Source organism: Pongo pygmaeus, chromosome 15 (genome assembly GCF_028885625.2).
Source record: "Pongo pygmaeus isolate AG05252 chromosome 15, NHGRI_mPonPyg2-v2.0_pri, whole genome shotgun sequence".
Lineage (NCBI taxonomy): Eukaryota > Metazoa > Chordata > Mammalia > Primates > Hominidae > Pongo > Pongo pygmaeus.
The window spans coordinates 48966207-48981116 of record NC_072388.2 but is presented as its reverse complement, the minus strand read 5'-3'; the positions used below and the strand labels follow the sequence as shown (position 1 = coordinate 48981116).

General features: G+C 39.2%; 1 protein-coding gene across 3 annotated transcripts in view; it reads left to right on the top strand.

Moving 5' to 3' along the window:
* Positions 1 to 14910, top strand: part of L2HGDH (L-2-hydroxyglutarate dehydrogenase) — a 68070-nt gene that overhangs the window by 9878 nt on the left and 43282 nt on the right. For all 3 annotated transcript variants that reach the window (XM_054447631.2, XM_054447633.2, XM_054447632.2), the window contains exons 3-4: positions 641 to 792; positions 8588 to 8719. In XM_054447631.2, the coding sequence (XP_054303606.1) occupies positions 641 to 792; positions 8588 to 8719 (284 nt within the window). The remainder of the gene's footprint in view (positions 1 to 640; positions 793 to 8587; positions 8720 to 14910) is intronic.

Sequence of the window (14910 nt, the reverse complement as noted above, 5' to 3'; positions counted from 1 at the left end):
AGGACATGGCTATAGGTTATTTATTTGAGAGGTTAAAGCAGAGTGTGGGACAAAGAAGATGTGTCTATAGGTTATTATAGAGCTTATCTCAGGAAACAGGAGTGAGTGGGTGAGGAAAGTAAGACAGGGAAGGAGGAAAAGACATGAGAACACATCAAGATTGTGGCCGTGAGCTTGCTTCCACATCAAGATTGCGGCTGTGAGCTTGATTCCATCGGAACCTCTGAGGAGCAATGTAAATATTTCCCAGGATTGTGCTCACTTTATCCATCAGCTCCTCTCCCTATTGGTTGAGGATTGCCGCTAGTGATGTTGAGCACCCTGTGCCCTTCTCTAAAAAAGTTACCAGAGGCCCCAAGGCAGAGTGCAAAGAGCCCTAGGGGGCCCCTGAAGTGGTTTGCAGGTAATGAGAGGTGAGTTTATGCACCAAAGTTGTAGTTGAAATCAGAGATGGGCTGGAGGGATGTGACATGGATACCAGGGATGGCTGTTAGAAGAAGTTACCAGTGATCTGAACAAATTCAGGCAAAATTTTACATGATGTGGTCTCTAATAGCTTCAACTATAAGTTTGTTCTCTTACCTCTTATGTTTTGTGTGAATCATGTACTTACTCTTACCCTGTTTCTCTTGTTCTGTAGCTGTTCACCAGACTGGACATAACAGTGGTGTCATACATAGTGGAATTTATTATAAACCTGAGTCTCTGAAAGCCAAATTATGTGTACAAGGTGCAGCCCTCCTCTATGAGTACTGTCAGCAAAAGGGAATTTCCTACAAGCAGTGTGGCAAGGTATGGCATTTTACTAGAGCCTTGACTAATTTCCAACTAGCATTTTCTTAGTGATGTTTAATACATTTTTAAAAAATGTATTTTTTTCTTTGTATCTATGTAATTTTTCAAATCTAATCTTAGGGAATAACTAAAAAAAGATGGTGTGACTTTATGTAATTTTCTAAATAAAAGTTTTATTGACATATAATTTATGCACCATACAATTCGCCCTTTTAAAGTGCACAGATCAATTTTTAGTATGTTTACAGAGCTGAGCAATCATAACCACTATCTAATTTTAGGCTTTTTCATCACCCCAAAAAGAAACCCCATACCCATTAGCAGTCACTCCCCATTTCTACCTCCCCCGATGCCCTAGCAACCACTAGTATACTTTCTGTCTTTGTGGATTTGCATGTTCTGCACTTTTCATATAAATAGATTCATATACTATGTGGTCTTTTGTGACTGGTTTCTTTCACTTAGCATAATGTCAAAGTTCATCCATGTTGTAGCATGAATCAGTACTTCATTCCTTTTATGACTGAACAATATTCCATTATATGGATATACCACATTTTATTTGTTCATCAGTTGATAGACATATGGATTGTTTCCACCTTTTGGCTATTATGGATAATGCTGCTATGAACATTCATGTATAAGTTTATTTGTGAACATATGTTTTCATTTATATTGGGTATATACCTGGGAGTGGAATTGCTGGGTTGTCAGGGTAACTCCATGTTTAACATTTTGAAGAACTGCCAAATTGTTTTCCAAAGCTCTGTACTATTTTACGTTCCCACCAGTAATTAATAAGGATTCCAATTTTCCATGTCCTTGCCAACATCTGTTTTGGTTTGTCTTTTTTATTTTAGCCATCCTAGTGGAAGTTTTGATTTGCAGTTCCCTAGTGATAATGATGTTGAGTGTCTTTTATTTTTTCCTTTTTAGAAAATAGTTCTTGAGCTCAAGGGTTTGAGACCAGCTCGGGCAACATAGTGAGACACCATCTCTACAAAAAAATTTAAAAAGCCGGGTGCAGTGGTACACAACTATAGTCCCAGCTACTTGGGAGGCTGAGGTGGGAGGACTGCTTGAGCCTGGGAGATCGAGGCTGCAATGATCCATGATTATGCCACTGCACTTCAGCCTGGGCGACAGAGTGAGACCTTGTCTCAAAAAAATTAAAATTATTATTTTTTAACTTTATTTCTTATTTAAAAGTTGAGAAAGGATCTTGCTTTGTTGCCCAGGCTGGTCTCAAACTCCTGGCTTCAAGCACTCCTCCTGCCTTGGCCTCCTAAAGTGCTGGGATTACAGATGTGAGCCACTGTGCCTGGCCTAAAATTATTTTTTAATTGACAAAAATTGTATATATTTATCATGTACAACATGTTTTGAAGTACGTATACGTTGTGGGCTGGGCAGGGTGGCTCACGCCTGCCAGTAATCCCAGCACTTTGGGAGGCTGAGGCAGGCAGATCACTTGAGGTCAGGAGTTCGAGACCAGCCTAGCCAACATGGTGAAACCCCATCTCTACTAAAAATATAAAAATTAGCCGGGTGTGGTGGCACACGCCTGTAATGCCAGCTACTCGGGAGGCTGAGGCACGAGAATTGCTTGACCCTGGGAGGCGGAGGTTGCAGTGAACCAAGACCACACCACTGAATTCCAGCCTGGGCAACAGAGTGAGACTCTGTCTCAAGAAGTATGTGTACATTGTGGAATGGCTAAATCAAACTCACCAACATATGCATTACCTTTCATACTTATTTTTTTTTATGACGCAAACACTTAAATCTACTCTCTGAGCAGTCAAGAATATAATACATTATTAACTATAGTCAACATTTTATGTAATAGACATCCTGAACTTATTCCTCTTACTTAACTGAAATTTTGTGTCCTTTAACAAATATCTTTCCACACCACCCCTGCCTCCCTGCCACCCCCAGCCCCTGGTAACCACCATTCCACTCTCTACCTCTGTGAGTTCAACTTTTTGAGATTCTACATATAAATGAGATCATGCAGTATTTATCTTTCTGTGCTTGGTTTATTTCACCTAAGATAATGTCCTCCAGGTTCATCTCTGTTGTCATTTGTGGCATGGACCATTTGTGACAGTAGAGATGAACATGGAGGATATTATCGTAAGTATTTCTCATTATCTTAAAGATTTTCTCCTTTTTTAAGGCTGACTGGTGTTTTGTTATGTATCCACCTGAACTGGCCTCCCACAGTGTTGGGATTGCAGGTGTGAGCCACCACACCTGGCCTGATCATATGGTTTTTGTCCTTCATCTTGTTGATACGATGTGTCACATTGATTGATTTACATATGTTGAACCACCCTTTGCATCCCTGGGTTAAATCCCACTTGGTCATGATGAATGATCTTTTTAATGTGTTGTTGAATTTGGTTTGCTAGTATTTTGTTAAGGATTTTTGTATCGTGTTCATCAGGGATATTGGCCTATAGTTTTCATTTTTTTGATGTGTCTTTGTCTGGTTTTGGTATCAGGGTAATACCAGCCTCATGGAATGTGTTTGGAAATATTTCCTCCTCTATTTTATGGAATAATTTGAGTAGGGTTTGGTATTAGTTCTTCTTTAAATGTTTGGTAAAATTTAGCAGTGAAGCCATCAGGTTCTGGGCTTTTCTTTACTGGGAGACTTTTTATTATGGCTTCGATCTTATTGCTTGTTATTGGTTTGTTCAGGTTTTGGATTTCTTCATGGTTCAATTTTGGTAGGTTGTATGTGTCCAGGAATTTATTCATTTATTCCAAGTTTTCTAATTTATTGACATATATAGTTGGTCATAGTAGCCTTTAACAATTTTTTGAATTACTGTGGTATTTGTTGTAATGTCTGTTTTTTCATCTCTGATTTTATTTATCCAAGTCTTCTCTTTTTCTTACTCTGGCTAAAGGTTTGTCAATTCTATTTATCTTTTCAAAAAACCAACCTTTCATTAATCTTTTGTATTGTTTTCTTTGTTTCAATTTCATTTATTTCTGCTCTGATCTTTATTATTTCTTTTCTTCTACTAATTCTGAATTTGGTGTGCTTTTGCTTATCTAGTTTTTTAAGATGGATTGTTAGATTATATGAAGTTCTACTTTTTTGATGTAGGTGCTTATAGCTATAAACTTTCCTCTTAGTACGGCTTTCGCTGTTTCCCGTAGGTTTTGGTATGTTATGTTTCTATTTTCATTTGTTTCAACAGATTTTTAAATTTCCTTCTTAATTTCTTCATTGGCCCACTGGTCATTTAGGAGCGTATTGGTTTTGTTTGCTTGTTTGTTTATTTTTTTGAGATAGAGTCTCTCTCTCACCCAGGCTGGAATATAGTGGCACTATCACAGATCACTGCAGCCTTGACCTACCAGGCTCAAACACTTATCCCACCCGCCGGGCGTGGTGGCTCGCACCCGTAACCCCAGCACTTTGGGAGGCTGAGGTGGGGGATCACCTGAGGTCAGGAATTCGAGACCAGCCTGACCAACATGGAGAAACCCCGTCTCTACTAAAAATACAAAATTAGCTGGGTGTGGTGGCGCATGCCTGTAATTCCAGCTACTTGGGAGGCAGGGGCAGGATAATTGCTAGAACCTGGGAGGCAGAGGTTGTAGTGAGCTGAGATCACGCCATTGCACTCCAGCCTGGGCAACAAGAGTGAAGTTCTGTCTCAAAAAAAAAAGTCCTCCCACCTCAACCTCTGGAGTAATGGGGATCACAGGTGCACCACCATACCTGCCTAATTTTTTTTTTTTTTTTGAGACGGAGTCTTGCTGTCACCCAGCCTGGAGTGCAGTGGTGCCATCTCAGCTCACTGCAACCTCCACCTCCTGGGTTCAAGCAATTCTCCAGCCTCAGCCTCCCAAGTTGCTGGGACTACAGGTGCACGCCACCATGCCTGGCTAATTTTTGTATTTTTAGTAGAGATGTGGTTTCACCATGTTAACTAGGCTGGTCTTAAACTCCTGACTTCAAGTGATCCACCCGCCCAAATTGCTGAGATTACAGGCGTGAGCCACCATGCCCAATCGTTTTTTTTGTTGTTGTTGTTCTTTTTGGTTTTTTTTTTGAGTTAGGATCTCCCTCCATTGCTCAAGTTGGTCTCAAACTCCTGGGCTCAAGTGCTCAAGTGATCCTCTCACCTTGGCCACCCAAAGGGTTGAGATTACAGGTGTGAACCACCGTGCCTGGCCAGCAGCATATTGTTTAATTTCCGTGTGTTTGTATAGTTTCCAAAATTCCTCTTGTTATTGATTTCTAGTTTCATTTCATTGTGGTCAGATAATATACTTGATATAATTTAATTAAAAAAAATTTTAAAGACCTGTTTTGTGGCCCAACATATTGGTCTATCCTTGAGAGTGATCCATGTGATGGGGAGAAGAATATATATTCTGTAGCTGTTGGATGAAACTCTGTAAATATATATCTATTAGGTCCATTTGGTCTGTAGTGCTCAGTAGTTTATTCTTTGTGGTGCTTTTGTGAGGAGAATTGTTTTCCTAATTACATTTTTTATAATTCATTGCTAATGCATAGAATATGATTGATTTCTGTATGTTGATTTTTTTTTAATCCAGTGACCTTTCTGAACTCATTTTGTTCTAATTGTGTGTGTGTGTGTGTGTGTGTGTGTGTGTGTGTGTGTGTGTCTGTCTATGAATTCCTTAGGCTTTACTATATGCAGGATCATGTCATCTGCAAATAAGTTAGTTTTACTTCTTTTCCAATTTAGATGTCTTTTAACTACTTATTCTGCTTGCCCGATTTCCCTGAGTGGAAGCTCCAATACTGTGTTGAACAGAAGTAGTAAAAGTGGACCTTCTTGAATTGTTCTTGATCTAATAGAGAAAGCATTCAATCTTTTACCCTTAAGTATGATGTTAGCTGTGGATTCCCTTTATCAGATTAAGGAAGTTCCTTTCTATTCCTAGTTTGTTGAGTGTTTTCTATCATGAAAAGGTGTTGAATTTTCTCAAATGCCTTTTCTGCTTCTATCAAGGTGATCATGTGGTTTTTATCCTTTATTCTATTAATGTAGTGTATTAATACATTTTTGGATGTTAAATTGATTTTACATTCCTGTGATAAATCCCTCTTGGTCATGGTGTAAAATCCTCTCTATATGTTGCTGCATTCAGTTTATTAGTATTTTGTTCAGGGTTTTGCATTAATATTTTTAAGGGATATTGGTTTGCAATTTCTTACGATATCTGGTTTTGGTAAAAGGCAAAATTTTTTTTCTTTCTGAAGAGAAACCAGAGCACTGGTTTTAGTATCAAACTAATATTGGCCTCACAGAATTAGTTGGGAAGTGATTCTTACTCTTCTGTTTTTTGGAAGAGTTTATGAAGAATTAGTATTAATTTTTTTGTTTAACATCTGGTAGCATTCGTGAATAAAGCCTCTGGGCCTGGGCTTTTTTTTTTTTTTTTTAATGTGGGAAGTTTTCAGTCACTTCATGTGTTATAAGTTTATTAAGTTTTTCTTCTTAAATCAGTTTCAGAAGTTTGTGTCTTTCTAATAATTTGTTCACTTCATCTAGATTTTCTAATTCATTGTCATACAGTTGTTCATAGTATTCTTTTATAAGTCCTTTTATTTCTGCCGTGTTGGTAGTCATGTCCTTTCTTCATGTAAGTGTTTTGTTTTGTTTTGTTTTTTTTGGAGACCGGGTCTCACTTTGTCACCCAGCTTGGAGTGCAGTGGTGCAATCTCGGCTCTCTGTAGCCTTGACCTCCTGAGCTCAAGTGATCCTCCCACCTCAGCCCACTAGTAGCTGGGACTACAGGTGCACAGCACCACACTCAGCTAATTTTTTTGTAGAGACAGGTTTTGCTATGTTGCCCAGGCTGTTCTCAAACTCCTGAGCTCAAGTGATCCACCAGCCTCAGCTTCCCAGAGTGCTAGGATTACAGGCATGAGCCACCGTGCCTGGCCCTTATAATTTTTAAGAATAAAAGCTCATTGTCACCATTAAAGATGCTATGAGGCTGGGTGTGGTGGCTCACGCCTGTAATCCCAGCACTTTGGGAGGCCAAAGTGGGCGGACCACCTGAGGTCAGGAGTTTGAGACCAGCCTGGCCAACATGGTGAAACCCCGTTTCTACTGAAAATACAAAAATTAGCTGGGCGTGGTGGCAGGCGTCTGTAATCTCAGCTACTTGGGAGGCTGAGGCAGAAGAATCGTTTGAACCCGGGACGCAGAGGTTGCAGTGAGCTGAGATCCTGCCATTGCACTCCAGCCTGGGTGACAAGAGCGAAACTTAAAAAAAAAAAAAAAAGATGCTATGAAAAAAAATTGTAGGGCTGGACTCAGTGGCTTATGCCTGTAATCCTAGCACTTTGGGAGGCTGAGGTGGGAAGATTGCTTGAGCCCAGGAGTTTGAGACCAGTCGGGGCAATGTGGTAAAATGCTGTCTCTACTAAAAAAAAAAACCCAAAAAAATTAGCCAAGTGTGGTGGCACATGCCTGTAGTCCCAGCTTCTAGGGAGGCTGAGGTGGGAGAATCAACTGAGCTCGGGAAATTGAGGCTGCAGGGAGTCATGACTGGGCCACTGCACTATAGCCTGGACAATGGGAGTGAGACCTTTTCTCAAATAAATAAATAAATAGAAATTTTAAAAATAAATAGAAATTTTTTTAAGAGACAGAGTCTTGTCCTGTTGCCCAGGCTGGAGTGCAGTGGCACAATCACAGCTCACTGCAGCCTTGTCCTGGTCTCAAGTGGTCTTCTTGCCTCAGCCTTTGAAGTAGCTTGGATTATAGACATGAGCCCCTGTGCATGGCCACATTTTAAAAAACAATTCGGTAAAATGGGCCTGACATAGTGAAAAAGGCAAGATATAAAAGTCTAGTTACAGTTTTTATTATGAGTTGTAAGAATTCTTTACATATTCTAAATACTAGACCTTTATCAGCTATGTGACTTGCAAATATTTTTTCTCATTGTGTGGGTTGTCTTTTCACTTACTTGATAGAGTCCTTTGATTCCACTTCTGTTTTTAAGGTTAATTATTTAATGATTTAAATAGCCTTTATACCTTGATTAAAAGTGTCACCTCATGAAATTCTGTTGCCTCTTTGGTATGAAATAATGACTTGTGAATTCTAATATACCTTCGAATATGCACCTGTGTTTTCCTTTGCTCCTTTCCTTAAGTAAGGAAGAAACTGTACCTCAAACAGATATTTATCCCATAAATAAATAGAAAAGAAATAAATAAGTTGATGAATTTACTGTTTTTCCCCCTGCAACAGAATGTTTTGTAAATACTTTATAATATATTCCAAAAATAAAAGGGATTGTTTTGTCAGTTATATTCCATCACATTCAATACCAGTTGTCTTTCTGATGTGCTGATATTTTACATTTTCCTGAAGAAATAAGAAGGCCATTCTGTTTTGGGGGGGGAAAAAAAAAGTAAAGTCCAAGCAACTTATGCTTCTCTCCCTTCTGGGATTGAGAATGTGGTAGTGATGAGTTGCTTATGGCCAAGATGCACATAGAGACTATGATAACAGAAGTGGAAATTGAGGCTACATTTCATTTTTAGGGAAATTTTGTTTTAATGACATTTTCTTAAGACAACTTTTCTTGGTGGAAGAAGAAAACAGTCATGAAGAAAGGAAGAATTAGATATGTGAAGAAAAAATAATTTTAAAAAATTAAGCTCCTTTGGGTCATACAATAGTTGATGATTTTCCATTGACTTTATCTTTCATCGCTGATGATACATTCACCTCTATCCATGCTCCTTACCTTTTTTTTTTTTTTGAAGCTTATAGTAGCTGTTGAACAAGAAGAAATTCCCAGACTTCAGGCCCTATATGAGAGAGGCCTCCAGAATGGTGTCCAGGGCCTGAGGCTGATCCAGCAGGACGATATAAAAAAGAAGGAGCCATATTGTAGGGTAAGTGATTAACCAGCTTCAAAGGGATGTTTTTATTTAGGGCTTAGTCCTGTGACATGGAGGCTGAGGGTGAGTGTATAGGAGGCAGGAATAATATAAAATCAGTTAGATAATCCTGTCACAGAAGTAGTGAAGTGACAGACACAAGAGGGCATTGCCACAAACTCTGGACACCTGATTTCTTTCTCTGTGAGAAAATACCAAGTCTGACCAACATGAAGACAGGAGGAGGCCTGAGACCACATGGCATGTTTGGAAAACACTGAGCAGTGAGGTGTGGTTGGGAGCACTGGGTATATAGGGAAATATAAGATATGAGACTGAAAAGTAGGGTTAGGCCCACATAAAGGGCTTGGCATTCATGCTAATAACATTGAAGTTTATCCAGTAGGCATGGGGAGCCATTGAACATTTTTGGAGGAGGGCAGCTGTAGTGTCTGATCTATATGATAGGCAGATAAGGCTGACATGAGTTTGATCCTCCTGCCTCGACCTCCCAAAGTGCTGGGATTGCAGCATTTCACTTTCTTAATATTGTCTTCAGATTAACAGAAATTCTTGATGTTACCAATTTATGCATATGTTTGTTTTTTTATGGTTAGTGTTTTTTGCGCTCTAGTTAAATTTTCTGGATGCATTCAAAGACTTGGTAAGAAAAATAAAATAAAATAGAAAAAAAAAGAAATCTTTGCCTAGCCCAAGGTCTAGAAGATATTCTATGTGTTTTTCTAAAAGTTTTATTGTTTTATGTTTCACATTTAGATCTGCAGTCCATTTGGAATTGATTTTTATATATGGTATAAGTTAGGGGTCAAGGTGTATTTTTTCCCCAAACATATCCAGTTGAGTCAGCATCACTTATCAAAAAACCATTATTTTCCCACTGTGCTGCAGTATTGCCTTTATGATATCAGGTATGTGGCGGGTCTATGTCTGGACTCCATTCTGTTCCATTGCCTCTTCTGTGCTACTACCATAATGTTTAATTATAATAGCCATTTTTTTTTTAAATGGGTTCTCACTCTGTCACCCAGGCTAAAGTGCAGTGATGTGATCACAGCTCCCCATGACCAGCTAATTTTAAAATGTTTGAAGAGACAGAGTCTCACCATATTGCCTAGGCTGATCTCGAACTCCTGGGCTCAAGTGATCCACCTGCCTTGGCCTCCCAAAGTGCAAGGAATACAAGCATGAGCTATAGTAGCTTGGACTATAGTAGCTTTTTTTTTTTTTTTGAGACGCAGCCTCTCTTTGTCACCCAGGCTGGAGTGCAGTGCCACCATCTCGGCTTACTGCAACCTCCATCTCCTGGGTTCAAGCAATTCTCCTGCCTTGGCCTCTCCAGTAGCTGGGATTACAGGCACCCGCCACCATGCCTGGCTAACTTTTGTATTTTTATTTATTTATTTATTTTTGAGATGGAGTTTCACTCTTGTTGCCAGAATGGAGTGCAGTGGCGCAATCTCAGCTCACCGCAACCTCTGCCTCCTGGGTTCAAGTGATTCTTCTGCCTCAGCCTCCCGAGTAGCTGGGATTACAGACATGCACCACCATGCCTGGCTAATTTTGTATTTTTAGTATAGACAGGGTTTCTCCATGTTGGTCAGGCTGGTCTTGAGCTCCCGACCTCCGGTGATCCTCCAGTCTCGGCCTTCCAAAGTTCTGGGATTACAGGCGTGAGCGCCTGGCCCTATAGTAGCTTTTTAATAGGCCTGAATATCTGGTAGAGTAAGGCCTTCAGTTTTTTTCTTCAACATTGTCTTGGCTATTCTTGGATCTTTACATTTCTACGTAAATTCTGGAGTTAATTTGCTAAACTCCACAAGATAACCTGTTGTGATTTTGACTGAGATTGCACTGAATCTGTATGTCTATGTGGAGACAATTTACATCTTTGTAGTATGGAGTCTTCCAGTCCTTGAACTTCATATATCCCTCCCTTTGTCTGGATCTGTTTTAATTTATTATATAATGTATTATAATTTTCAGTATGGAAGTCTTACATGGCATGTCTCTTATATTTATATCTACAAAGAATTTGTATTTGATGTTTTCTGATACTCTCAGATATCATCAAAAAATGTATTTTTTCCCTTTATCTCTAGTTGTAAACTTAAAGTTGAGTCAAAATATGCAAGATTTTCTGAATTCATGTGAAGCTCCTAAGATGCTGATAGTATCCAGGAGTCTAAATAGTGTTGAATGAGTTCTTCCTGCAGAGGTTATAGCATCTTCATCTCCAGCAAGCCACGTATTCTTTCCTGGCACCCAGTCAGGATAATCAAACTATTTTGCTTGTGGGATACACTAGGTCTTGTTACTTCCCTTTTCTCTCCTCAAATATTTCTTATCTCTCTGAGATAGTGAATTAGTGACTGATTTTTTTAAGTAGAATATTTTCATTGACCATCTTATTTTGGCCACCTGCTTATTTCATACTCTGAGCAAATTCTAAATGGTCAAAGTCAAGGTTGGCAAATTCTGTCCTGTGGGCCAAATTCATCCTGCCACCTGTTTTTGTATGGCCTGAAAACTAAAAATGTTTTTTGTTTGTTTTTTGTTTTGTTTTTTTTTTTGAGACGGAGTCTCTCTCTGTCACCCAAGCTGGAGTGCAGTGGCATAATTTTGGCTCACTGCAACCTCCGCCTCCCTGGGTTCAGCAATTCTCCTGCCTCAGGCTCCCAAGTGGCTGGGATTACAGGCACATGTCACCATGCCTGGCTAATTTTTGTATTTTTAGTAGAAACGGTGTTTCACCATATTGGCCAGGCTGGTCTCAAACTCCTGACCTTTTGATCCGCCCGCCTCGGCCTCTCAAAGTGCTGGGATTATAGGCGTGAGCCACCGTGCCCGGCCATGCTAAAAATGTTTTTTACATTTTAAGTGTGTTAAAAAAATTAAAAGAAGAACATTATTTTGTGATGAATTAAAATTATATGAAATTCAGCCAGGCGTGGTGGTGTGTGCCTGTAGTCCCAGCCGCTTGGAAGGCTGAGGCAGGAGAATTGCTTGAACCCGGAAGCGGAGGTTGCAGTGAGTGGAGATTGTGCCACTGCACTCAAGCCTGGGCAACAGAGCGAGACTCCATCTCAAAAAAATATATATATATGAAATTTGAATTTCAGTGTCCATAAAGTTTTATTGAAATACAACCTCAAATATTCAGTTATGTGTTGTCTGTAGCTGTTTTTATGCCAAACAGCCTCATTGAGTAGTTGCAACAGAGATCATAAGCCTAGATAGTCAAAAATATTTACTATCTGTCTCTTATAAAAAAGGTTGCCTACCCTTGATCTAAATGGCAAGTAGCTACTGAAGGACTTGAGCAGAACACTGACAGGCAAAAGATACTACTTTAGGAAAGTTAATCAAATTTGAATACGTAAGATGGAACTGGACATGGGGAGAGGAGAACCAAAGCCACTTATTGTTATTTTTGAATTATCTGATTCCAGTAATTCTCAGACTTAAGGGAGTTTTTTTTTGTTTTTGTTTTTGTTTTGTTTTTTTTTTTGAGACGGAGTCTCTCTCTGTCGCCCAGGCTGGAGTGCAGTGGCGCGATCTCGACTCACTGCAAGCTCCGACTCCTGGGTTCATGCCCATTCTCCTGCCTCAGCCTCCAGAGTAGCTGGGACTACAGGCGCCCGCCACCACGTCTGGCTAATTTTTTTGTATTTTTAGTAGAGATGGGGTTTCACCATGTTAGCCAGGATGGTCTTGATCTCCTGACCTCGTGATCAGCCCACCTCAGCCTCCCAAAGTGCTAGGATTACAGTCGTGAGCCACCGTGCCCAGCCAACTTAAGGGAGTTTTGACATATTATCCTTTAGTTTATCTTGCTGTATCCTTCAACTTTTTGAAATTAACTTGCATCTAGCATGAGGTGAGCAGTATAATGTAGCTGTTGATAAGTCAGACAGACATAAGCTCCACTCTCACATCTGCCTCTTTAATGGCTATTAACATTGAGTGGGTTATAATCTTTCTAATCCTCAGACTCCTCATTTGTAAAATGGAGATTGTTTTGAGAATTAAATGAAATACTATGTATAAGGCATTCAGCTTATGTTAATCCCTTAAGAAATGGTAGGTATTATTATATGCTTATTTAAACAATCCTAGTAAATTCAGATTGGTTTTGTTTGAAATATTTGGGGACTTTTCATTTCTGCTTTCTTCAGGTTTTTTCTGCCTATAAAGCCAGCCTCCTCTGGTAAGCTCATTAGAGTGCTCTTTCTAAATCTTTGAATGAGGCGCTCCCTGAGTCATGAATTGCTAATAAAGCTAATTAGATCTTTAAACTAAATTTGTTGTAATTTTGTCTTTTAACACACTCAATGGTTTTGTAACGCACTGTGTAGATAAGAAACAGGATAATAGATTATCCTGTTAAGATAATTAAGAATATTTAATTATGTGTATTCTTCCGCCTGTTTATATTTCCCCTTTTCCTGATGTGTTACATTTAATTTATTATTTTATTCTGTTTATTTTCTTTAAGTCATATCAATCTTTTTTAGAGTGAGATAGCCTATTTTAAAACAATAGAGAGAGATCCTAGCATATTATAAAACTAGGGTTGTGAATAACTGGTGTAAGGGCTGGTTGTTTAGACTGATGTTATGCTTCAAGGAAAAAAAATGCTAGTATTAAAATTAAGAAATTAGGAGGCTGTTATATATGTGGGAGCAGAGAGTATATGGGAAATCTCTGAACTTTTTGCTCAATTTTTCTATGAATTTAAAACTGCTCTTAAAAAAGTCTACTTAAAAAATTTAGATTAAACCCACTTCCTGTTTCTTATCTATACAGTGCATTACAAAACTATTGAGTGTGTTAAAAGACAAAATTACAACAGATTTAAAGACCAAATTAGCTCTTTTAGTGATTCATGAATCAAGGAGCACCTCATTCAAAGATTTAGAAAAGGCACTCTGATGAGCTGACCAGAGGAGGTTGGCTTTATAGACAGAAAAGGGCTGAAGAAAGCAGAAACAGAGAACAAAAAGCAGATTGGTTGTTTCAAAGTTACTTTCCTATAAGGTTAAAACAGAGGCCAGGCACAGTGGCTCACGCCTGTAATCCCAGCACTTTGGGAGGCCGAGGTGGGCGGATCATCTGAGGTCAGGAGTTCGAGATCAGCCTGACCAATATGGTGAAACCCCGTCTCTACTAAAAATACAAGAATTAGCCAGGTGTGGTGGCGCATGCCTGTAATCCCAGCTACTCAGGAGGCTGAGGCAGGAGAATCGCTTGAACCAGGGAGGCGGAGGTTTTCGTGAGCTGAGATCACGCCGTTGGACTCCAAAAAAACCAGAGACTTCCTTATCAAGCTGGCTAAAACCAGCCTGTTTGTGAACTTGGCTGTTAGTTATCTCTTCTGATTTCTTAGAAGGTCATGTAAACAACTTGGTTTCCATCTGGTGAGGAGGAATTTTAGCATGAGTGACTCCATTTTGGTTTGGTCTGTAGAGGTCTAATACAGAAGCTCAATGCAAAACAACAGCTTCCTCTACATGTTATTAAACATGTCCTTCCCGAAAATAGACTAAATCTATTGCTGTTTCATAGCTTTATATGATTTTGATGGAATACGATTGTGAAACTAATATATCAGAATCTCACATTTTTTCAAAAACATAGAAAAAAGGATTTTGAATTTTTACAACACAAAGAAATTATAAATGTTTGAAGTGATTGATATACTAATTACACTGATTTGATCATTACACATTGTAGACACATACTGAAATATCATTGTGTTCCATAAATATATGCGACTATTGGCTGGGCGTGGTGGCTCATGCATGTAATCCCAGTACTTTGGGAGGCTGAGGTGGGTGGATCATTTGAGGTCAGAAGTTCGAGATCAGCCTGGCAAACATGGTTAAACCCCGTCTCTACTAAAAATACAAAAAATAGCCAGGCGTGTTTTTGGGTGCCTGTAGTCCCAGCTCCTTGGGAGGCTGAGGCAGGAGAATCACTTGAACCTGGGAGGCAGAGGTTGCAGTGAGCCGAGATCGCACCACTGCACTCCAGCATGGGCAACAGAGTGAGACTCTGTCTCAAAAAAAAAAAAAGGAAAAAAATATATATATAATTATTATGTGTCAACTAAAAATAAAAGTTTCAAAAATTTTTAAAAAACTTTCATTGATCTGCTCCTATCAAGTATTACCTTGATGAAAGAA